We start from the raw sequence: 25013 nt of genomic DNA on the forward strand, positions 1-25013 counted from the left end.
AGCGGCCATGGCTCACGGGCCCAGCCGCTCCGCGGCATGTGGGATCTTCCTGGACTGGGTCACGAACCCGTGTCCCCTGCATCGGCAGGCGAACTCTCAACCACTGCACCACCAGGGAAGCCCTCGCATATATTTTTAACTCAATTCACAGTAGCATTCACAGTAATATCAGATGTTTCACCTTCAACAGAATGAACCTACAGAAGCTTTACTCTTATTATTATTTATTTACCCACAACACTTTATAGGGGAGAGGTATGCCTAGTAAATGGGAGTATGGCAAAACCAATAGTTGCTCAAGTTCTAATTCTCTAATGTTTTCATGATGAGTCCACTTGTGAAACAAAACCTCTTTAGAATAGTCTCCAGTTTTTTACCATGTGCCTTAAAGTGATTTCTATTCCTGTTTGTTGCTCACATAGAGGCTTATTTGGTGTTTTTAGAAAGCACTTGTAATGACCCTGGGACTGACCTTGAAAATACAGTATTTTCAAAATTTAAAAAAGTACAAATAACCATTTTGCTATAGTGTTCATATATAACTAACTTCTTAACATGTAGTTTTCAAATTACATTATTCTGTTTTCAGTGCCAAAAGCTTAATTTTCATTCCATAAATTGGACAAAGTAAAGCATGCCATTAATGGGATGATGGTTTTTCTATTTGAAACATGACTATCTCTTTGTGAAGTTATTCTGCTAATGAAGCCAACAGATTAATAATTATTGATTCCTTAAAAAATTTTTGGGTGACAAGAAATTTGGAATTGAAAAAATGAAAAATTAATTTAGAGGGACAGTCATTTGACCTAAATTAAGTCATGCTTCACAGAATGTTTGTAATGGCATCTTTTGTAGCTGCATGTGTTATTGTCATCTTCAGACACAGTGTTACAGTAACTACTACCTTCTGAATTAAATGCTGATGCTGCGTCAGATTTGTTTCTTCTTGTCAGTATCATCACTTTAAACATAAACTTTTTCTGAGTAAATTGCTGCCTAGAGGGCTTACTGCAAAATATATAGATTGATTGTATATATACATTGTGTAATATAAAATTATTGTAGCAAAAACATTTTTACTCTCTGTATACTTTATAAAAGAACATTTCACATACACATATAATTTTCCATGTTTCCCATTTATCCCACTGACTGGTGACCTGATGACTTCTTGCATCTTGTTGAGGCAGCAGCTTCAAACATTCTCTTCCCAGCATCTGTTAAAACCAGAGGGAATTGAGGACTTCCTAGGTGGTCCTGTGGTTAGGACTTGGCACTTTCACTTCCATGGCCCTGGGTTCAATCCCTGGTCTGGGAGCTAAGATCCTGCAAGCAGAGCGGTGTGCCACCCACCTCCCCCCAAAAAAAACCAAACAAACAGGGAACTTGCTGCCTTTTATTACACTTTTGTCAACTTGCTATGCTGGAAAGGGAAATGTCAGTTATTTTGCATTTGTAAAGGTTTGGGAAAGAGCAACAGGTTATCACTGGTTATCTTTTTAGATGCAACCATGTGTTAAAAAGTGATAACTGTTTACACTGGACATTTGTCTCACATAACTACTTGGTAAGACCTTGGCAGAAGTTAGTACCAATTCAAGGTCTGCCAAACCCTCTCCACATACTTTAACGCAGCTTTGTTAAAAATATGAAATCTGAGACATAGTAAATTTGGACAGGACATTGGGAAACATGACAAATGAAGACTGTTTTGGTCACATAGACTTAATGATCACCATACTTGCAGCAATTTGGTGGGGGTGATGTGATGCATATTCATCAAACAAAAACACCAAACCAGAGTAATCTCTAATTAGATAATTACTATGAATACAAAATATATTGTGAAATCAGAATAAACAGGTTCTTAATTTGTTTCAGGGAATGGGGAGGCAGCTCATGGAATTCGGTCCTGAGGAATTGGAATTTATGCTGTTATCTGAGATATTATTAGAAGTTAGGTAGGAGAAAAGAGTGAGGAGAGAAGGAAGAACATTCCAGACAGGAAATAGGAAAAGGTCCTTGGTGAGTAAAGAAGCTTATCTCGTTCAAAGAACGAAAAGGCCTGTGTTGCAGGTATGAGTCAGGTGAGGTGAGCAGAGCAGTAGATGTTGAAGAGATAGGCGTTGGCCAGATCATCCGGAGCCTGGTAGTCCGTGCTAACGATTTGAATTCCAGTGAAGGTCTAAGCAGGTATATGATGTGGTCAGATTCAGCTTTAAAAGGATGATTGGCCCAGACAATGTGCAAAATGTATTGGAGTTGGAATTTTCTAGTGAAAGACTTAACAAAGGTGTGTTTAAACTCTTGTTTGTATATTGAGTGATTTAATCTTTAAGGATCATGAGAGTATATGTGAAAGTGCCTATTGGTGGCTGACAATGAGCCTTTAATTTTTTGGAAATAATCTTTTATATATGTGACAGAATATTGAGCTGGGGGACAGAATTCTAATCATGGTTAATTTGCTTTGTGAGCTTGAGCAAGTAATTTAACCTCTGAGCCTCTTTCTTTATCTGTAAATTGGGCATGTTAGAGAAATGTGTGTTTAACCTAATTGTGTTAGTCACTTAACTCATGGGCTGAGTCTTGCCGAGTCATTTTCTCAGACTGACTATGTGGGCAAGGCTTAATAAAGGCCAGTTAAACTTAATGATATCTCATACCTCATCTGTAGAAGTCAGAGGAAAGAAAGAGTTGTTGTGTGTATGTTTTATTTACTGTTTTTTAATAAAAGGGTTTTTTGCAGAGCAGTTAGCATATCAATTCATGCAGATTCGTTGTTGAGGAGAGAGAATACAGTACACTATAGCTAGGGGACAGGACTACTGAGGCACCTCCTTGTATTTTAAATTTAAGAATTTCTGATTTGCCTTATGCCTATTATGTCTATAATCTCATATATTTTTTAAAAAATTTGAGCTGCTAATACATTCTTAGTGTCTAATGCAGCCTCTTTTTCCCTCTAAACAGCATTGAGATGCTTTGGAATTTTTTTGCCCCAAAAGCTGGCTTTAATAGAAGTGGTTTAAATTTTCTGCAGCAGGACCGTGGTTGAAGTTAGTGGTCCTGTCACCAGTAGCAAGAACCTACCTAGTAGCATCAGTAAAACTGCATCTTTGCCTCTGTAAATAAAAAACATAATCCTAACTGTCCCTGGAACTGTTGGATTGCAGTGTTCCAGCATTTACAGATTTATGTTTTTCCATAATTTAAACTTTCTAAGGTATATCTTGAAGATATTAATGTATTAGATAGCAAGGTGTTTAAAAAACTTTGAGTGCTCAGATAGCTTTGTTGGTAACAGTCTTGGTGTGGAGCATTGTACTTCATTGTGTGTTAGTCTTAGATTTCTTTTTACTTTTCATTGCCTGTTATATTGAGCCATAGTGGACGTGTAAGCTACAAGTATTCTATGAGAGCTCCTTGATTTTTTAATGCTTGGGCCCTTGACCTTGAAGCTATGCATCCTTGGCTTTATCACGGAAGTTGGTCTTCTTGGCTTTAAGTTTCTCTTTTTCTGTGTTTGACTTCCTGGCTTTTTCACAGAGTGTGGAGGACTTGTTTTTGGCTCTTCTGGGAAGTTCAGAAATTCGAGCTTGCTTCAGAAGGATAGGCTAGAGAGCTCAATAAGATATGGTGGGAAAGACTAGATCAAATCATGAAGTTGTGATTTGAGCAAAACAGTATTAAATCTGGTTTTATCTGTTCGTGTGTTTTAACATTTTAAAAAACATTGTTTTCACAGTCACTTAATAGAGTGACTGTACATCTTTTTGAACCTCAAGGATTTATTTTTTCCTTTTTGGAATTGATTTTTTATATATATATATATAAATTTATTTATTTTATTTATTTATTTTTGGCTTCATTGGGTTTTCGTTGCTGCATGCGGCCTTTCTTTAGCTGCGACGAGCGGGGGCTACTCTTTGTTGCGGTGCACAGGCTTCTCATTGCGGTGGCTCCTCTTGTTGCGGAGCATGGGCTCTAGGCTTGCGGGCTTCAGTAGTTGTGGCACATGGGCTTCAGTAGTTGTGGCTCACAGGCTCTATAGTGCAGGCTCCATAGTTGTGGTGCATGGGCTTAGTTGCTCCGCAGCATGTGGGATCTTCCCAGACCAAGGCTCGAGCCCATGTCCCCTGCATTGGCAGGTGGATTCTTAATCACTGTGCACCAGGGAAGTCCTCCTCATCTGTTTTTTTAAAAAAAGGAACCAGTGAAATACATAATGAAAGTGTCTAACATCGTATGGCATGTAAATTATCAACAAATGTTAGTGTACCTCCATGGTTCTCAAAATTTGGATCTCCACTGACCCCCACCTGGGGATCTTTTTTGACAGATAGTCAAAACTATTTTCATATTAATTCTAAGATGTTATTTGCCATTTTCATCATGGTACAGAAACAATGGTATGTAAAATTGCTGGTCTTAGTGTGAACTAAGACAATGGCACCAAGCTGGCCTAGTTAGTTATTGTATTCTTCACCACCATGGACTCAAACAGGAGAAAACAAAGCTTAATTTCACTTAAAAATGTCCTTGATGAAGCGGAAAGAATTTTCAGTTTTATTAAATCTTGACGCATGAGCACACATCTTTTTTCTATGACAAAATGGGAAGTAAATGTAAAATATTTCTGCCTCATTCTGTGACAGTGATGGTTGTCTCAAGGAAAAGCACTTGTGAAATTGTTTAAATTGGCCACCTTTTTCAGGAACTCGATTTATACTTGAAAAAAAACTGGCTTCGTATGGTTATTCAAACGAGTATTTGGCAGACACTTTCTCAAATGAATGAAATGATAGTATTTGTTGCCAATGATAATTTCATGCTTTTAAATGAAAATTAGAATTTTGGAAAACTTGGGTCTGCCTCCATGAGCTTGACAGCTCTCCAGTTCTTAGAGATTCTCCTGATGAAGTCCGTGGTGATATTAATGAATATGATTTTTTTCATATTGTGTAATGAGATGTGTTAACATTTGGAACTTAGGTTCTTAAGCTTAGTGAACTGATGTTTTCCAAAAAATTAATGTTTTATATGTTATAAAATCATGCATGGATAAAAAGATCCACTCAAAGTGTAAAGTAACTGATGGATTTAATGTAACAGAATATGAAAAATTCATTGACATGGTTTTAGGTTCCACATTGCAACTAATCTTTAAGAAAGTACCACTTGTTGAGTTTGGTAGTGTCAAAGAAGAATATTTAGGGTGATCTGAGAAGGCTCTTAAAATATTCTTCCTTTTTCCAGCTATATATCTGCATGCAACTAGACTTTCTTCATATTACTTCATATTCTTCATGCGTTTCAATCAGAAGAGCATATTGCAACAGACTGAATGCTGAAGTAGGTGTGAAAATTGTGGTCTGTTAAGCTGGACATTAAAGTTACAAAACTATAAAATCATGCCACTCTTCTCACAGTTTATTTTTGTTTTGGAGAATATAGTTATTTTTCATAAACATGTTATTTATGGGTTTGTTACTTGAAAATATATTAATAAATATTTTAAAATGTTTCTTAGTTTTAGTATCTAATGTGGTAAATATAAATTGATGTAATAATCCACATAAACAAAAGCTTGTTGGGCTCTTTAGTAATTTTAGAAGTATAAAGGGTTCCTCAGCACAAAAAGTTTGAGTCCTGGTGGTCTACCTCTTTCATTGCTTCTATGTATGGTCCATCCTAACTCAGTTTATAATCTAGTAGGATAGACTGACACAAAATGAAAAGTCAGATGGTAGGATAATGTATGAAATATTGGTACTGAGGAAAGTCACTTAAAGGGAATCCATTCAAAACAGTAAAAGAAATTTCCTAACAAGTAATGGAAAACAGACAATGTTGGGAAATTGTTGAGAAATAAAAACTTATGAAACTTAGTTTGTTTTGTCTTGTATTTGACAAAATTTAGATTATAATTTTGATTCCTCGTAACTATTTAGCACTGAGAAAAAGAATCTGATGTTGGAAGTGTTGGCATACTTTTCTGACAAAATTATATAAATAAAATCCTTGAATCTTTTGACTTTTATAGTATGAACATAAAAAGCCATTAAAAACACATTTAGGGCTTCCCTGGTGGCGCAGTGGTTGCGCGTCCGCCTGCCGATGCAGGGGAACCGGGTTCGCGCCCTGGTCCGGGAGGATCCCACATGCCGTGGAGCGGCTGGGCCCGTGAGCCATGGCCGCTGAGCCTGCGCGGAGCCTGTGCTCCGCAACGGGGAGGCCACAAGCAGTGAGAGGCCCGCGTACCCCAGCAAAAAAAAAAAAAAGTCTATGAATGAGATATAAGAGCACTATGCAGAAATGAAATGTATTTATATACACTGGTAATGAAACATCCAAAAATGAATTTAAGACAATAATTCCATTTACAGTGGCATCAAAAGAAACCAGTATTTAGGAATAAATTTGACAAAAGAATTGCAAGACTTGCACACTGAAAACACTGTTGAAAGAGCCTAAAGAAGATCTAAGTAAATGGAAAGATTACCCCACTGTTCATGGACTGGAAGACAATATTAAGATGGCAGTACTACCCAAATTGACCTACACATTCAGTGCAATTCCTATCAAAATCCTAGCTAGCTTGTTTGCAAAAGTTGACAGGTGGCCCCTAAGAGTCATGTGGAAATAGAAAGGACCCAGAGTAGCCAAAATTACCTTGAAAAGAAGTACAAAGTTGGAAGACACACTACCTGATTTCAAAACTTAAAGCAAAGCTACAGTAATCAAGACAGTGTAGTACTAGTGTAAAGACAGACATACAGATCAATGGACTAGAGTGGAGAGTTCAGAAATAAACCCTTACCTTCTGGTCAATTGATTTTTGTTAATTAGATATTAAGTACCCCAAAATACTGTCCTTTCCAATTCACCCTTCAGTCTCTACCCTCTCAACTTTCTTCCATTACTTAAATCAACAGGTGTTTATTGTGAGCACATAGGACCAGGGTGACTTCTGAGGTGATTTATTCACATACATCTGGCCTGACAGAGCTGGCTTTTACTCTAAGGACTTGTATCCTAGAAGAATGCCACCTTTTAACAGCAGTTAGAGAAGAATGGTGAATAAGTATGTATATGAAATATATATATTTATAATTCAGTATCAGTGTTGCTCTTGCTGGTGGCTAGATTTGGGATAGTAAAAGAAAATAATTCGCTTTTTAATAATTATATAATAAAAGAAAGCTAATTATGAAATCGGGTACAAAATCCAGATTACTTTGGCTTTGTTTCTTCACTCTGTAGTGTCAGACTGCCAGTATATCATCGTGAAGATACGTGAGAAATATTATCTGTCACATGTGGAGAGAGAATAATAGCTGGATTGTTTCTGAACTTTGTAATAAACTTTAAAAAAAAGCATCTCGTTTGATTAAAAAAAAAAAAACTTCCTTGGCTCAAATACTTTAATTTCAGACTTAGCAAGTTTTCAGTAAATAAAAATTGACCCTAAAACCTGGAAAGAATGATAGTGTAGTGTACCAGTACTATAAGTTACAACCCTCTGGAACAATAGAAGGTGGGGGGACTGGGGCAGAGTCTATGAGCTCCCTGAAATTCTACTTACAATTTTTGTATGTAGGCACATTGGTGTGAGGGCATGTGCAAAGGATCCATGATTTTCATTAGGTTCTGAAATGATTTGGAACATATCCCAAAAAAGATTAAGGACTGCTTAAACCTTTAAAAGACAATAAAGCTGTTGAGAACTTTTACTTCTGGACGTTACAGAGTAATTTACTGGTACCAGATTAGCCCTCTGGCCATAAATAAGGAGGAACCTGGACAAAATACGTACAACAGAAAGGGCAGGACTGCATTCCCTGAGAGAAGGAAAATAAAATTCAGCCCTTCAAATCTCACAGGCTTTCTTTCTGAAACTAGATTCCAGTTAGAATCTAAGTTAATTAGAATCTAAGCAGGGTGAGGCAGTCTTGTTGGGCCAAGGAGGTAGAAGTCAGAGAATAGACTTGGGAGGCTGGAATTTGCAGAGGTGATTACCATAGAAGATGGGGTTACACAGACAGTGAAATCCAGAAATCTGCAGAGGAGTTCCTTTGACTCTTTGGCTGGATACTAAGCTGGGTGGAGCTCCATAGGCTGGGCAAAGAACAGCTAACTATTAGAGGAAGAACAACTACCAGAGACTTGGTAGAAGTATTGGGACTTAACGTTGGGTTGTGAGACATTTCTGGTTTTGACCAGCCAGAATGGAGAGACCTTGTGGAATATCAGAACCATTTGGGAGAGTCCCCAGATATGGTACTCCTTAGGAGTAGGGCCAAAGTAACTTTAGAAAAGAGGCTACTCAAGTCCCACCTTAAAACTGTGCTGAAAAATAGGCCTCAAAAGGATTAAGCTGATTCTCAACTAATTTAGCTGCCCACCTGAACAAAACTCAACATGTAAGGAACCCATTGAAGCATTTAAAGGAAGCATGAACATGAGAGAAATGTAAGATGTAAAAAAGACCTGTTAGAACTCCTAGAACTGAAAAACACAATATCTGAAATGAAAAATTCAGCTGATGGGCTTAACAGCAGATTAAAAGAAGAAAAGACACTGCAGAAGAAAAGATCAGTGTAAGGTAATAGAAACTGTGCAAAATGAAACACGGAGAAAAGTGTGGGGAAAAAAGGGAGAGAGCCTCAGTGATGTGTGGGACATTATCAAGCAGTCTCATGCACGTGCATTTGGACTCCAGGACGGTAGATGGGGGTCCTGTGGTTGCAGAAGAAGTATTTGAAGAAATAATGGCTGAAAATTTTCCAAGTAATGACGAGAACTATAATCCCATAGACTTTATGAACCTAGGTGGGATGAACATAGAGAAAATCACACTGAGACACGTCCTAATCCAGTGGCTAAAAACCAGTTACAAAGAGAAATATTAAGAGAAGCCAGAGGGAAAAAAGACCACATTACATATACAGAGGGACAAAGATAAGAACAGCTGTTGACTTTTCATGAAACAATATAAGCCAGCAAATGAGCAACATAACCACACTGAGGAAGAAGAAAAGAATAATCAAAATACCTTTAGAAAACAGTATATGATTAGCTATTGTAAGACTAAAGATAAAAAGGACTGTAAACACGCATTTTGGTGAATCTGATTTCTTACAAGGGTATGGGTTAGCAAGTTGGAAACTATGTGTATACTAGGAATGAACATATAAGTAAATATATTTTAGATAATGAGAGCCAGGTTTCTATTGTTAAAGAGGTTAAGGGAAAGGAAGAAGATTAGAAGGAACTCTATGATGTTGAATTGGAATCAGAATTATCAGTATGAACTCATGGTTTTATATATTATACATGCAGATGGTTGTGGAAATACAGGTGTGTGTATATGCATGGATTAGTGTACATAAATATATTTTCTCACTCTGTCCTCTGGGAATGCCTAGAAGAAGCAGTGAGCATACCTAGTGCCCAGATCTTGGACTCTACATTCAGTTTTTCAACACAAGGAACCAGGACTCTTAAAAAGAACTAACTGATTCCAGAACTGGGATATATGGGAGCATCTTTGGTGCCAGAAAATGAAGAAGTGCTCAGAAAAGGATGGGATATGTCAAAAGTATGTAAGAACCGGGCTGGTGGTTCAGTGGTTAAGAATCCGCCTGCCAATGCAGGGGACACAGGTTCGAGCCCTGGTCTGGGAAGATCCCACATGCCGCGGAGCAGCTAAGCTTGTGCGCCACAACTACTGAGCCTGTGCTCTAGAGTCCATGTGCCACAACTACTGAGCCTGCGCTCTAGAGCCCTTGAGCCAGAACTGTTGAGCCCGCGGGCTACAACTGCTGAAGTCCATGTGCCTAGAGCCGTGCTCCGCAACAAGAGAAGCCACTGCAATGAGAAGCCCGCGCACCGCAATGAAGAGTAGCCCCCACTCGCTGCAGCTAGAGAAAGCCTGCGTGCAGCAACAAAGAACCGACACAGCCAAAAATAAATTAATTAATTTAAAAAAAAAAGTATGTAAGAACCAACCTGAAAGAGCTTGTAATGTCCAAAGCTGTAATGAAATAATTATAATATTGCATTACTACCAATAGAATAAAATAGTCATTAGTCCATATTGGTATGTATAAAACAAACAGGTAGGTTGGTAGGTAGAAGGGACAAATCATAAATGAAGAATTCCAGTTAATAAGTGTAAAACCGTGACTGAAACAAAATCACCATTAGGCAAATACTGCAGTAATAGTTGTCACAGGCAGTCCAGTGATGGAAGGTAAAATCAGTGGGTGCAGGTACAATGAGAAACATTTGCATAGTCTCAACGTGTTTTCTCCTAGAAATTATTGATTACAAAGGGAGAAACAGCAAATTTACAGTGGAGAGAAGCTCCGTAGATACCACCTTACCTAAGTTATTAAGGTTAATATCATAGAAAGAAGACATCCACAATATATACTTGATACAATGAACCAAGAAAGGCAAAACGTTACATCTGTGGTATTTTGTGGTATTCTTATCAAAAAATGCAAAACCTACTCTAATCATGAGAAGACAGCAGACAAACCCAAATTGAGCGAGAATTCTACAAAATACCTGACCAGTATTCTTCGAAAGTATCAAGGTCATGAAAGACAAGAAAAGACTGAGTAACTGTCACAGATTGGAGGAGACTAGGGACGTATGACAGCTAAACACAAAGTGGGAATCTGGATTGGATTCTGGAATACAGTGACATTAGTTAAAAAAAAAAAATTAGGATTAGGTCTGTAGTTTGCATTGTACCAGTGTTACTTTCTTGTTTCTGATAAATGTACTATGGTTATGTTAGTGTTAACATTAGGAGAAGCTTAGATGAAAGGTATATGTGAACTCTGAGCTATTTTTTGCAACTTTTTTGTAAAATAATTTAAAAATAAAAAATTTCTTAAATCTACAGTTCTCCCCAAATTGGGGAGTTGGAGAAAGAAACAATGCAAGCCAGAAGACAGTGAAATTACATATTTAAAGTTCTGAAAGGAAAAAACTATCAAGTTAGAATTTAATCCTAACAAAAATATCTTTCAAAAATGAAGTCAAAATAAAGACCTTTTCCATACAGAAGCTGAGAGAATTTCTTGCCGGCAGTCTTGCACTATTACAAATGTTAAAGGAAGTTTTTCAGGCTGAAGAAAATCATTCCAGATGGAAACTCAGATCTGCACAAAGGAATGAAGAGATTAAGAAATGGTAAATATGTGGGGAAATATAAAACACTTTTTTCTCATTTTAGTTTATTTCAAAGACAATTGACTATTTAAAGCAAAGATTTTTATGTTTTATAGGATTCATAATATTTAGAAAACGTAGAAGTGTAACATGTAGAAGAAAAAGTATTTTTAAAATAGCCCAGTAATAGGAGAAAATGGAAGTAGACTGCTATAAGTGTTTTATATTAATACCAGAAGTGGTATAATACTGTTTGAAGGTAGACTGTCCTAAGTTAAAAATGTATATTATAAATGCTAGTGCAACCACTTAAAAAAAATAGGTATATCTAATAAGCTATTAATCATAAAAAAGCTCAAATGACTATTAATATTTGACAAAATAGATTTCAGAGTGAGGGATAAATACAGACTTTACAGTAATACGGACTTTTCAGAACAATAAAGTTGTCAATTTATCATATTTATATACCTAATAACAGTTTCAAAATACCTGAAGCAAAACCTGACAGAATTGGAAGGAGAAATAGACAATGTACAATTACATAGCTGGATGTTTCAACATTCCTTTTTAGTAATTGATTAAGTAGACATATATTAAAGAAATTGAGGGACTTACCTGGCAGTCCAGTGGTTAAGACTCCACGCTTTCACTGCAGGGGACACGGGTTTGATCTCTGGTCCAGGAACTAAGATCCCACATACTGTGTGGTGTGGCCAAAGAATTTTTAAAAAATAAAATACTAAAAAAATAAAAAGAAACTGAATCTTAGTTTAAAATTCTCTGAAAGAAGCCTCAAGGCCCAGATGGCTTCTCTGGTGCATTTTATCTAATGTTTAAGGGAGAAAATACCAATCTTAAACTACTTCAATAAATATAGGAGGAGGGCACACTTGGGACCAGCTTTATCTTGGATACTAAAACCATATAAAGATAAGACCTATTCCTAATGATCATTGACATGTCTTTCATGAACATGTATATAAGAACTCTTACCTAAATTGCAAATCAATTCCAGGAACTTATACAACAAATAATATGTCACAACCAAGTGGGATTTATTTCAGGAATCCAATGTTGACTTCACATTCAAAATCAATTTTAATTATCCACCTTAATGGAATAAAGAAGAAAAATCATGAACATCTGTAATACGTATAGAAAACCCTTTGACAAAATGCAACCTCATTTTGCATCATGATACCTCAGCAAACTAGGAATAGGACATTTCCTCAACCAGCTAAATGATGTACAGTTAACACAATACTTTAATGGTGAAACTTTCAGTCTAAGCTTTCTCTCTTGAGGATCAAGTACAAAACAACAATGTATTAGAGGTCCTAGCTAGTACAATAAGGCAAGGGAAAGAAGCAAGTCATAGAGGTTGAAAAGGAAGATAATATGGAAGTGCCTTTATACAGACTACCTGATTATATACTTTGAAATTCTAAGCCACCATCACCCCCTCCTCGGAAAAAAAAAGAGCAACTGTAATTAATAAGTGAATGTAGCAAGGTTGCAGGATACAAGGTCAATACAAAAATAAATTGTATTCTGTATTTAGCAAAAAAAAAAAATAATTGGAAAATGAAACTTAAAATTATCATTTATGGTATTATCCACAAAATGAAGTAGGGGTAAATTTAACAAAATATGTGCAAGACCTAGGCACTGAAAACTACAAAGTACTGTTGAGAGAACTTAAAGAAGACCCAAATAAACAGAGAGCTCTACCATGTTCATGGATCAGAAGACTCGTTATCACTGTACCCAAACTCCTACTTATCTTTCCTGAACATGCCAAGCATATTTCTACCTCAGACCCTGTGCACTTATTATTTCCTCTGCCTGAAACACTCTCCTCACATATTTTATTTTTTGTCTCCTCTCCATGGAATGTAAATCCCCTCAGCAGAGGATTTTGTCTGTTTCATTCAGTGTCAAGTATATAGTAAGTGTGGTTTATTCTTCTGTAACACACATTACTATAATGTGAAATAGCTTGTAGACAATACATATATAGACATATATATTACATTGCACTAGAAATGCTTGTGTTATCCCTTTATTACATAGACAATACATATATATTACATTGCACTAGAAATGCTTGTGTTATCTTTATTACATCTTAGGATGTAGTTGGAAGAGTTGAATTTAGCTTTGGTTTTGTCAGTAATTTCTCAGTTCCCAGGAACTTATCCTGTCTCATGCATTTCAAAAATTAAAATCAGTGTAGTTAATGGCATGCAGCAAAAGAAAAAAATAGATCATTTAATTGGACTTCATCAAAATTAAAAACTTTGATGCATCAAAGGTAATTAAGAAAGTGAAGACAGCCTATAGAATGGAGGAAATACTTGCAAACCATATTTCTGATATGACTCTGTTTTCTAGAAGATATAAAGAACTCTTACAACTCAACAACAAAAAGATAACTTGATTTAAAAATGGGCAAAGGACTTGAACAGACATTTCTCCAGAGAAGGTATACAAATGGCCAACAAGCACATGAACTGATGTTTAGTATCAGTAGTCATTAGGGAAATGCAAATCAAAACTACAGTGAGGCACCACTTCATATGCACCTCCTAGAATGACTTACAAAAAGGAAAATAATAAGCATTGGTTAGGATGTAGAAAAATTGAACCCTCATACATTGCTAGTGGAAATGTAAATGGTGCAGCTGCTGTGGAAAACAGTGGTTCCTCAAAAAGTTAAAATTACCATGTGACCCAGCAATTCCACTTCTTGTATATACCCCAAAGAATTAAAAACAGGTACTCATATAAACACATATACATGCATATTCATAGCAACACTTTACCAAGGCCAAAAGGCGAAAACAGCCGAAATGTCCGTCACCAGATGAGTGGATAAGCAGATAATGGTGTACATACATATGATGGAATATTATTCAGTCACAGAATGGAATGAGGTACTGACCAATACATGCTACATTGTGGATGGACCTTGAAAACATTATGCTAAGTGAAAGAAGCCAGACACAAAAGGTCACATGTTACATACTTTCATTTATATGAAATATCCAAAATAGGTAAATCTATAGAGACAGAATGCAGACTGGTGGTTTCCAGGGGAGTGGTGAGAGGGGAAATGGAAAGCCACTGATTAGTGGGTATGGAGTTTCCTTTTGAGATGATGAAAATGTTTGGGAACTGGATAGAGCTGCTGGTTGTACAATATTGCAAATATACTGAATTGTTCACTTTAAAATGGTAAATTTTATGTTATGTGAATTTCACCTCAGTAGAAAATAGGTTAAGAGCATGTATGGTCTGCAATCAAACAGACATGGAATTGAGTCCTGGTTTTTGCCACCTATTAATTCTGTGACCTTAAGTAAATTACTGTATATTTTGTCTTCTATAAAATAGGCATATTAGGGGAATTCCCTGGCGATCCAGTGGTTAGGCCTTGGCACTCTCATTGCTGGGGCCTGGGTGCGATCCTTGATCTGACTAAGATCCTGCAAGCTGTGTGGCATGGCCAAAATAAAATAAAATAAAAAATAAAATAAAATAGGCATATTAGTACTTTCTCAGAGGATTTTTGTTAATATTAAATGTGATAGTATATGTGAAATGCTTACAATATTTAATTATCCAGTGAATATTAGTGTTAATTGATTTTTCTTTTGCTGCTGCTATTGGTTTTTATTTCGCTCTTCATTTGTAGAATGGAAATAATAGTATGGACTAGGATTGTTCTGATCACTTTATGAGTTATCTATGCAAAGGGCTTAAAACAGTGCCAGGCAGATTGTAAATTCTCAAAGTGTTTACTAAGCTATTACTATTAAGTGAAAGGATCTTTAGAGGGAACTTTTTTGCATTCTCTATTTTCACATCCATATGGAGATGTCCATTATGGAAAATGACCTTTTCAAAATTTGTGCTGTTAATGACAGAGCTAGGACTAGACTTGGTCTTTTAAATTTCAGACTAAGCTACATTCAAAGGATTGTAGGTATGTGATTCCTATTTCCTCTCCTGGTGTGGTGAAAACACTTGATTTTCACCTGTTAAAAACCACAGATATTGATCATTTAGCTATAAGTTGTTGAACTTTGGTTGTCTGGAGTTTATTATATAGGTTGTTTCTGCCTGCATTAATTACTATTGATGTGTCATCAGAAGCCAAGCTTTGGAGAACTGATATTTATAGTGACTAGAAGTTGCAGTTACTTTTCTTGCCACTGGATGGTGCAACATCATTAAGGCAAATGTTTTGCCTGATATTGTTTCTCACTTTCCTGAGCAACTGAAAATTGATAAATGAGTTAGACTGTGGTAAATTGAAATACTCGTTTGAACTGGGTCCGAGGAATCTGTAAAAAGTGGGGATTTCCTCTAGTATATTTTTACGTAAGCAAAAACTGGAAAAGAATCGCTGGTTGGATCAAACCCTATGATTTTGCTCTAGTCTGCGGTAGTTTAACAAATGATAGTGTTGCAGGAGAATCTCATTCTTCCTGGCAGAATCTTAAAGGGTGATAGGTTTTCCTGGCTTCTCTTGACAGCTGAGTTATTGATTTTGCCCTAATCTTTAAATTGTATCAAAAACTTTTCTACTCTATCTTAAATATAGGTTTTTCCAACCTATGTTTGAGGGTGTGGAAAGTACGTGCTGGAGTGACTAAGGTATTTACTTGGGAAAAGTACACAGTTGTAAAAGTTGGTTTTGAGAGTGACTATAGAAAGAAGGCTGGAAGGAATGAGACTGTAGGGATGGCTTGGGGCCATGCTAGAAGTTCGGTGATCAAGTCGGAGCGTTTGCGTAGTGAAGAGAATATTTGTAAACATACCTCCTCCTCTATTAACCTAATTTTTGTTTCTATTAATGTAATAGCTACAGAGTTTTAGAAGTTAGTACTTTAAGGCCTATGACAACAGCAGCAGCAACAGTAAATCCTTGCCCCATGCTCACTTGTGTGTTACCTTTCCCAAACATTTTTTGGGCTTTACTTCTGATATTCAACCCCATATTCCCTAGTCATATGTTTTTAACTTTTAAAAGACTAATTTGAGAAATTTTCTCTTGTTATGGAAGATGAAAATTGGAATACTCTAATACCATGAGGCATTCTTGGTGCCTCTCCCTTCATCTTCTCAAATAGTTATAACACATTTTGTTAACTGTTAAACCAAGTAGTATACTATAATTGAATTTCCTTTCTTGGACAGCTTTCTGTTTTTACTGAGTTTATGGTCCCTTCATTGTTTACATATGCTTAGATTTCAAGGCACTATTCATACCTTATCCCAAACTCTACAACAGAATTGCCAGACCCTCTGAACTCTTCTTTTCATTTAAATTCCATTAATACCATTTCATCCCCTCCGTGTCTTAGGAGGCACACCTCTTGGCACTTTCTCTGCTAAAATGCATTTTATTCTGTCCTGTTGTTTTCTGTCCTTATTCTCTCCTGAACTGGTTGCTTCTCTAGGCCAGTTTGAACTGCCCTTCACATCACTCTTTTTTGGGGGGTGGAGGGGTGTGCTGCATGGCTTGCGGCATCTTAGTTTCCCGACCAGGGATTGAACCCAGGCTATGGCAGTGAAAGCACCGAGTCCTAACCACTGGACCACCAGGGAATTCCCTATATCACTCTCTTTGCTGGATTCTTTTTCTTCCTATTCTTGGTAAAGCAGTCTCTCCTAGTAGCTGTCTTAGAAAAGATGCACAAGAGCTAAATATTTTGAGATCTTTCATCTTTAGAAATGCCTTTTTTTTAACTCTTATTTGATTTTGGCTGGATATAGGTTAAGAATACTTTTTTTAAAAAATTAATTTATTTTTGGCTGCGTTGGATCTTCGTTGCTGCGCGTGGGCTTTCTCTAGTTGCAGTGAGCGGGGGCTACTCTTTGTTGCAGTTCACAGGCTTCTCATTGCAGTGGCTTCTCTTGTTGTGGAGCACTGGCTCTAGGCATGCAGGCTCAGTAGTTGTGGCGCACGGGCTTAGTTGCTCCACGGCATGTGGGGTCTTCCTGGACCAGGGCTCGAACCCATGTCCCCTGCGTTGGCAGGCGGATTCTTAACCACTGTGCCACCAGGGAAGCCCGAGAATACTTTTTATTTACCTTTTTGTATTCTGGATTCTAGTGTTGCCGTTGAGTAGTTCAGAGTTGTTATTCTTGATTGTTTAATATGGCCTGGTTTGTTTCTCTGCAAGCTTTTTTTGTTTTATTTTGTTTTGTTTTTGTGGTACGCGGGCCTCTCACTGTTGTGGCCTCTCGCGTTGCAGAGCACAGGCTCCGGATGTGCAGGCTCAGCGGCCATGGCTCACGGGCCCAGCCGCTCCGCGGCATGTGGGACGTTCCCGGATTGGGGCACGAACCCGTGTCCCCGGCATCGGCAGACAGACTCTCAAGCACTGCGCCACCAGGGAAGCCCTCTCTGCAAGCTTTTATAATATTATCTTTATTCCTGAAATTTATCTTTAGCCCTGAAATTTCATGATGATATAATTTGGTATAGATCTTATTTTATTCATTATGCTAGGCACTAGGTGAGTCTTTCAGTCTAAAATAGATTCCTTTGATTCTGTTAAGTTTTCTTGCATAATTTTTAGATTACTATTTTCTGTGTGTCATTTTCTCTGTTCTTTCTTGAACTTCTATGAGTTAGATGTCAGATCTCCTAGTATGATCTTCTGACTTATCATATCTCACATATATTCCATTCTTTGTCATTTTGTTGTATTTTTTGAGAGATCTTAATTTTCCCTTACAGCCTTTCTGTTGAGTATATTATTTCTGCCTTTTTAATTTCCAGGAGTTTTCTAGTTCAGATTACTGTTTATCCCCCGCCCCCCATCTTGTTCTGCGAAGATAAAAAGAACTATATCTTTTCCTCTGTATTGCCCCTGTTTCCTCCAGGTTTCCTTTTTTGTTTGTTTTTGCTTTTTTATTTTGATATCTCATTAGAAGTTTGTCCTTCATGCTTTTGCCTGAAGCTCTAAAAAGCTGACTGGAAGCTAAGTAGGCAAGTGTGGAGCTTGTCAAGTGGTGAGTTTCACCCTAAAGGTGAAGTATGTGTCTTTTCTCAGGTACCCTTTTATTTTCTCTAGAAAATGTCATTTATCTGTTTATTCAATAGTGATTTCTTGAATGCCTGCTTATATGTCAGGCATAGCTCTAGGTGCTGGGAATTTAATAGAATTGAACAGATAAAAATCCCTACCCTTGTTGGATCTTATATTTGGCAAAGGGAGGCAGAAAAAGAAAAGGAATAAGTAAATATATACAGTATATTTAAAGAATGTTAAAGATTGAAAAGTAAGGAATAGGGTTAAGGGCGTATTAACAGATAATGGATATGGGGTAAGGAGCATGAGGAAAAGTTGCAGCTTAGGATATGTTGGCTAGGGGAAGGAGCTCTGATGGAGAAGAAAGTATTCCAGGATGGGAGAACAGTATATACAGAGGCCTTGAGGTGGGAATCTGCCTGACCTGTGTGTGGAACAACTTGTGGAAGCCAGTACCGTTAGCTAGATCAGAGTAAGATGATATAGAAAATGCTGGGACTTCCCTGGTTGTCCAGTGGGTAAGACTCCACACTCCCAGTGCAGGGAGCCCAGGTTTGATCCCTGGTCAGGTAACTAGATCTTGCATGCATGCCGCCTGCTACAACTGAGAAGCCCACATGCTGCAACTAAAGATCTCTCATGCTGCAGTGAAGGCCCAGTGCAGCCAAAATTTTTTAAATAAATAAATAAGTTAATTTTTTTTTTTTTTTTTTTTTTTCTCGGTACGCGGGCCTCTCACTGTTGTGGCCTCTCCCGTTGCGGAGCACAGGCTCCGGACGCGCAGGCTCAGAGGCCATGGCTCACGGGCCCAGCCGCTCCGCGGCATGTGGGATCTTCCCGGACTGGGGCACGAACCCGTGTCCCCTGCATCGGCAGGCGGACTCTCAACAACTGCGCCACCAGGGAAGCCCCAAGTAAATAGTTTTTTTAAAAAAAGATGATATAGAAAATGCTGAGGTCAGAGTGAACAGGGCGAGGTGGGCAGAATGTGTAAGACGTTATGGACTATTTTAGGGACTTTTGCTTTTACTCTTTGTGAAAGGTGAGATTTGGAGATAGCCAGTAAGCAGTTGGGTATCTTAAATTTGGAGTTAAAGGGAGCAGTCTGGGCTATGATATAAAATTTGAGAGTTGCCAGTGTGTACATGGAATTTAAAGCCATAAAATCAGGGAAAAGAAGTTCACTCCAATTTTTAGAAAAGTTAGATGAGGAGAAACCAATAATGAAGATTGACGAGTGGCCGGAGAGGTAGGAACACTAGCAGAGTTTTTGTGCAGAAAAGAATGAAGAACTGCTTCAACTGCTGCTAATTATTTTGAGGATAGACAACATGAGATGGAGAGGGAAACTCACGGAGTCTAGGATGAGGTTTCTGTCTTGAACAGTTAGGTAGATGGCTTAAAGCAGTCTAAATTCTTGGAAGTTTTCCAGTGTTACCTGGTTTCCATCACAAAGGGTTTAGAGCTTTCAGACTGTCCTAATTTCACTGCTATTCAGGAAAGTTTTCTGAAATAGTATTGGTTGTCAGGTTTGTCATTAAGATTAATTAACAAATTCTGTGCCTAACTGGGATTGTTCAGTCCTGTTCAGAGTCGTTCTTGACAACCAGGTCATTTTAGGACGATTTTCTCAGTAATTCCTAGAGAAACAAAAATATGGGCTGTAGACAGTCTGAGGTTTGTAAGTGTCAGACAAATGGCACTCTTTTTTTCTTTTAATTGGGTATGGGAAACAAACTGAAGGGACCAAGTTGAAGATTTTCGTTAGTTAAAATAAAGAGCAGACAGATCCTGGTGAACCTATAATACTTTTGCTTCATGTACTGTGACACACTGTGTTACTAGATGCATAAACATCTAGTACTTTTACACTTTCTAATTCATTGACCTGTTCATCATTATGAAATGACCCTCTTTATCCCTGGTAGTATTCTTTTCTGCAAGCTAGTCAAGGCTATGTTTTTTGCTAATAGGAAACATCTTTTTATTCTTTTGCATTAAAATACTAGATATTGAAAAATTTTTTTTTAAATTTCCTAATTGTAAAATCTCTCTGTATATAACTATTTCTTCTACTGTCTTGGATCTTGTATCACACAGGTTTACAATTGGACACTTTTGCTCAGAATTGCATACATAGTAAATTTCCAGAACCAAACGAACAAATTTTGAAAGTGTGTTTTTATACCAGTTAATTTTAGTATAGCCATGTTCAGAGCCATAGATACAATTTACCTTATTTTTTCTATGTTGTAGGAATAGACTTTAAGATCAAAACAGTTGAATTACAAGGAAAGAAGATCAAGCTACAGATATGGTAAGTAATGCTAATTTATTCACTTTATGTAGTAGAATGTTAAGTTCCTGAAGGTTAGGCAGTGAAATCCTTCCTTGTCAACTGTTTAAATTCTAGGAAACTTCCCATTCTAAGCCAGTAGTCAGGTGACCTTCTTTCAATCATGTAAAAAAAAATTGTTGCCATGGACTTCGGAGTCCGTGAGATCTGGCTTGAGTGTTTTACCTTTTCTACTTACAGTATGAACTTGGGTAAGTTACATACCACTGTGTGGCCCTTATATCTTCATATGTAAAATGGAGATAATACCACCTATCTCAAAAGATTGTTATAAGGATTACATGAAATAATCTAGGTAATGCCTTTAGCACAATACTTTGCTCAAAAACATTATATAAAAATTAATATAATCTTTTTGTTGTTTGGACAGTCTTAAGCTAAAAATGTATTTAATGTGTTTATAACTTTTTATAGGCATTATTATTTTCATTAGTTTGTATAGAATTTGCCCCATAGAAGCACAATAAAATTCTTTAAGTTTGTATTCAGGTATGAATCATAGACTTTAAAATTATAATAGCAGCATTTTCCAGTGAATATTAGGTGATCACAATGACGCTGTGAGAGATATATTATTCCTTTTTTTTTCTTTTCCTAAACAGCCTTATTGAGGTATAACTGGCATACAATAAACTACACATATTTAAAGTATACAGATTGGTAAGCTTTGACATATATATAAATCTGTGAAACCATCACCACAGTCAAGATAATGAACATACTCATCACCTCAGAAGTTTCCTTAAGCCTCTTTGTAATCTTGCCTTCCTATCCCCAGTCCCCAGGCAACCACTTTTCTGCTTTCTGTCACTATAGACCTGTTTACATTTTCTAGTACTATATACAAATGCAGTCATATGTGTTATTTTTCTTTGTCTTTTTTGAGGGGAGGGGTCTGGCTTCTTTACTCAGCATAGTTATTTTGAAAACTATCAATGTGTTTTTTTGTTTGTTTTGTTTGTTTTGTTTTTTGTTTTTAGCGGTACGTGGGCCTCTCACTGTTGTGGCCTCTCCCGTTGCGGAGCACAGGCTCCAACGCACAGGCTCAGTGGCCATGGCTCACAGGCCTAGCCACTCCGCGGCATGTGGGATCTTCCCGGGCCGGGGCACGATCCCGTGTACCCTGCATCGGCAGGCGGACTCTCAACCACTGTGCCACCGGGGAAGCCCTATCATTGATTTTATGTGTATCAATAAGTTCATTACTTTTTATTGCTAAGTAGTTTTCCATTGTTAAGATAAATCACAACTTGTTTATTCACCATAAAGCTGCTACAGATCTTTGTGTAGGCAAATGCTTTCTTTTCTCTTGGGTTATTCCTATTTTATAGATAATGAAATGGAGGCATTTTGAAATAATTTAACCAAGGTCATACAGCATGTAAATAGCAGAGCTGGAATGCATTACATGCTCAGAATGTAGGGTTGAGAGTGACATTCTTACTCTTTTTTTTTTTTTTGCGGTACGCGGGCCTCTCACTGCTGTGGTCTCTCCCGTTGCGGAGCGCAGGCTCTGGACGCGCAGGCTCAGTGGCCATGGCTCACGGGCCCAGCCGCTCCGCGGCACGTGGGATCTTCCTGGACCGGGGCACGAACCCTTGTCCCCTGCATCGGCAGGCGGACTCTCAACCACTGCGCCACCAGGGAAGCCCGAGGGTGACATTCTTAATTGCTATACTGCCTCCTATAAATAGTAGTTTGTCAATTGATTTTGCTGCTCTTTCCAGTAACTATCATTTTTCTTTCTTCATTGCCAGTCAACAGTTGTGTTAAATATGAATGCATGTTAGTCTTTGGTTTTACTGTAATAGGACATATCATAGAGTGGTGATGAGGATTAGTGATACATGTAAAGCACTTAGAGCAGTCTCCAGTGCATAATGAATGTTCAAGAAATCGTAGGTATTATTATTTGGGGATCTCCCATGTTGAGGCTGGAACCCTAAGAATGGTAACATTTTTGAGCAGAGGAACAAGTTAGCAAAGGAAATTGCAGAGCCATAGTTAGAGGGTTAGAAAGAAGAATTAGGAGAGAACAATGTCCCAGAATCCAAAAGACAGTTTCAAAAAGTTAGGTATAATTAGAAGTCAGGTATGTCTAACCAGAATGTCTTCATTGCCTGACCATGTACTTAGAAGTACAATCTTTATAACATCTTTAAAATTTAATACAAATTTAAATAAAATCTAGACATTTTAAAGCATTTCCTAAATTTTATGATTCTCTTTGAAGCACAACCCACTTGATGATCATTGATTTTTTTCTTTTCTTTAACTGGGAAATAACCCAGCAAATGAAAAATGCCTCATATTCTATTTCATTATAATTAAAGTGATCTCAAGGGAAAGGATGTCAGTTACTTATTCTGAATTTCAACCAGCCCCTCACGTCTTATTCCGACCTTGTCCCTATATAACATTTGTGTTTCAAGCCCCCTCCTAGGCCTTGCCAGACTGATTGGCTCTCTTCTTAACTGTATCCCCTCTGTATAGGGGATACAATTATTATTTAAGCCAGTAATTCTCAAACTTTTTTGACAGTAGGTAAGATACATTTTACATTGTGACTCTGTGACTCAATATACATGTACATGTATATGTGTGTGTATATAACAGAAACAGGAGCATACAAAACAATATTTTTTTTTTTTTTTTTTTTTTTTTTTTTTTTTGTGGTATGCGGGCCTCTCACTCTTGTGGCCTCTCCCGTTGCGGGGCACAGGCTCCGGACGCGCAGGCCCAGCGGCCATGGCTCACGGGCCCAGCCGCTCCGCGGCATGTGGGATCCTCCCGGACCGGGGCGCGAACCCGGTTCCCCTGCATCGGCAGGCGGATGCGCAACCACTGCGCCACCAGGGAAGCCCCAAAACAATATTTTTTAAGATATATTTTTCTTTATACAATATATAAAACCTTTGCCCTATTGAATATGTCCTGTTCCTCCTCCTATACTCTGTCCTTCGCAGACTCTCCCTTCTGTTTCTTGACCTGTGGCTTTAAACATTTTTCCCTCCTCTTACCATTTTAGTTCTGTAGCTTTTAGAAGTAAAGAGTAACACGTAACTAACGCTTGTTTTTAAAAAGAGAGCCTTCCTCAGAAGGTGCTCTTTTGAAATAGTAAGTCCTCCAGTGTAGCCTTCAAGATTAATCTAGAAAAGATTTCTAGTGTACCTATAAAATCAAGTATAGCACAGAAATGGCAACATTTATAATTTAGAGTTTATAACACTTTAGAAGGAAAATTTGATGTAGTTTAGGTTTTCATGTATACAATTGACTGCTTTTTTTAAAAATTAATTTTTATTTATTTATTTATTTTTGGCTACATTGGGTCTTCTTTGCTGCACGCGGGCTTTCTCTAGTTGTGGTGAGCGGGGGCTGCTCTTCATTCTGGTGTGCGGGCTTCTCACTGCGGTGGCTTCTCTTGTTGCGGAGCACAGGCTCTAGACACACAGGCTCAGTAGCTGTGGCTCGCGGGCTCTAGAGCGCAGGTTCAGTAGTTGTGGCGCACGGGCTTAGTTGCTCCACAGTATGTGAGATCTTCCCAGACCAGGGCTCGAACCCGCGTTCCCCGCACTGGCAGGCAGATTCTTAACCACTGTGCCACCAGGGAAGCCCTGCTTTTAATTTTAAATATCCATTTTCTTATAAAGATTAGGAATGAGTGACTGTTTAAAATATGTGATTAATAGTTTTCAAGAGGTTAGCATTATGTCAGCTGATTTTGTTTTCTTTGCTTGAGTTGATATGCATGTTAATATTCCAGGGAGAAAAAAAGTCATGTAGCTCCAGGTTAAGAGATCTGCTGGGATATGCTGCAGTGATTCAAGAAAGCTTTTAGGATGAAAAACCCCATTACTCTTAACTTATGATGATACCAAAATTCAAAATGCTATTCTCAACTTTAGTGCTTTGCTTCCAGTTGCTACTAAAAAGCACAGTGATTTTTATCTCTCTTTAGCTTGAATGAATATATTCAGGTTCTTGTTTCAGCATAAAAAATTGTTCTGATTGAATATTAGTCTTGGAAACTTTCTTTAGTCTGTGCTAAAGCTTTGTCTTATTTTTCTTACTCGAATGGTCTTCACTCATTTCTTTCTAGGAATCTTTTAGTTTAACTGTTGCATAAGGGTCTCACCTGTCCAAGGCACATGTGTGTGGGCCTGAAATTAGCTTGTTTGGCTGATGGAGAAGCAGCTAGCTATGGTTTTTAAAATCCCAGATCTCTAGAAAGTTTCTACCAAAATATCTTTTGCTATCTACATTTTCCATAGAGTAGTGGGTCCTGCCAGGAAAACAGTCATAGTGAGTTACTTTAAGTCTGCCTTTTCTTTCTGTTTTTTTCTTTTTTTTTTTTTTTTTTTGTGGTATGCGGGCCTCCCTCTGCTGTGGCCTCTCCCATTGCGGAGCAC

At 37.7% G+C, this 25013-nt stretch overlaps 1 protein-coding gene across 1 annotated transcript in view; it reads left to right on the forward strand.

Moving 5' to 3' along the window:
* Positions 1–25013, forward strand: part of RAB10 (RAB10, member RAS oncogene family) — a 71992-nt gene that overhangs the window by 25045 nt on the left and 21934 nt on the right. The window contains exon 2 of the mRNA XM_007108428.3: positions 20502–20562. Coding sequence (XP_007108490.1) covers positions 20502–20562 — 61 coding nt within the window. The remainder of the gene's footprint in view (positions 1–20501; positions 20563–25013) is intronic.

Source organism: Physeter macrocephalus, chromosome 12 (genome assembly GCF_002837175.3).
Source record: "Physeter macrocephalus isolate SW-GA chromosome 12, ASM283717v5, whole genome shotgun sequence".
Taxonomy (NCBI): domain Eukaryota; kingdom Metazoa; phylum Chordata; class Mammalia; order Artiodactyla; family Physeteridae; genus Physeter; species Physeter macrocephalus.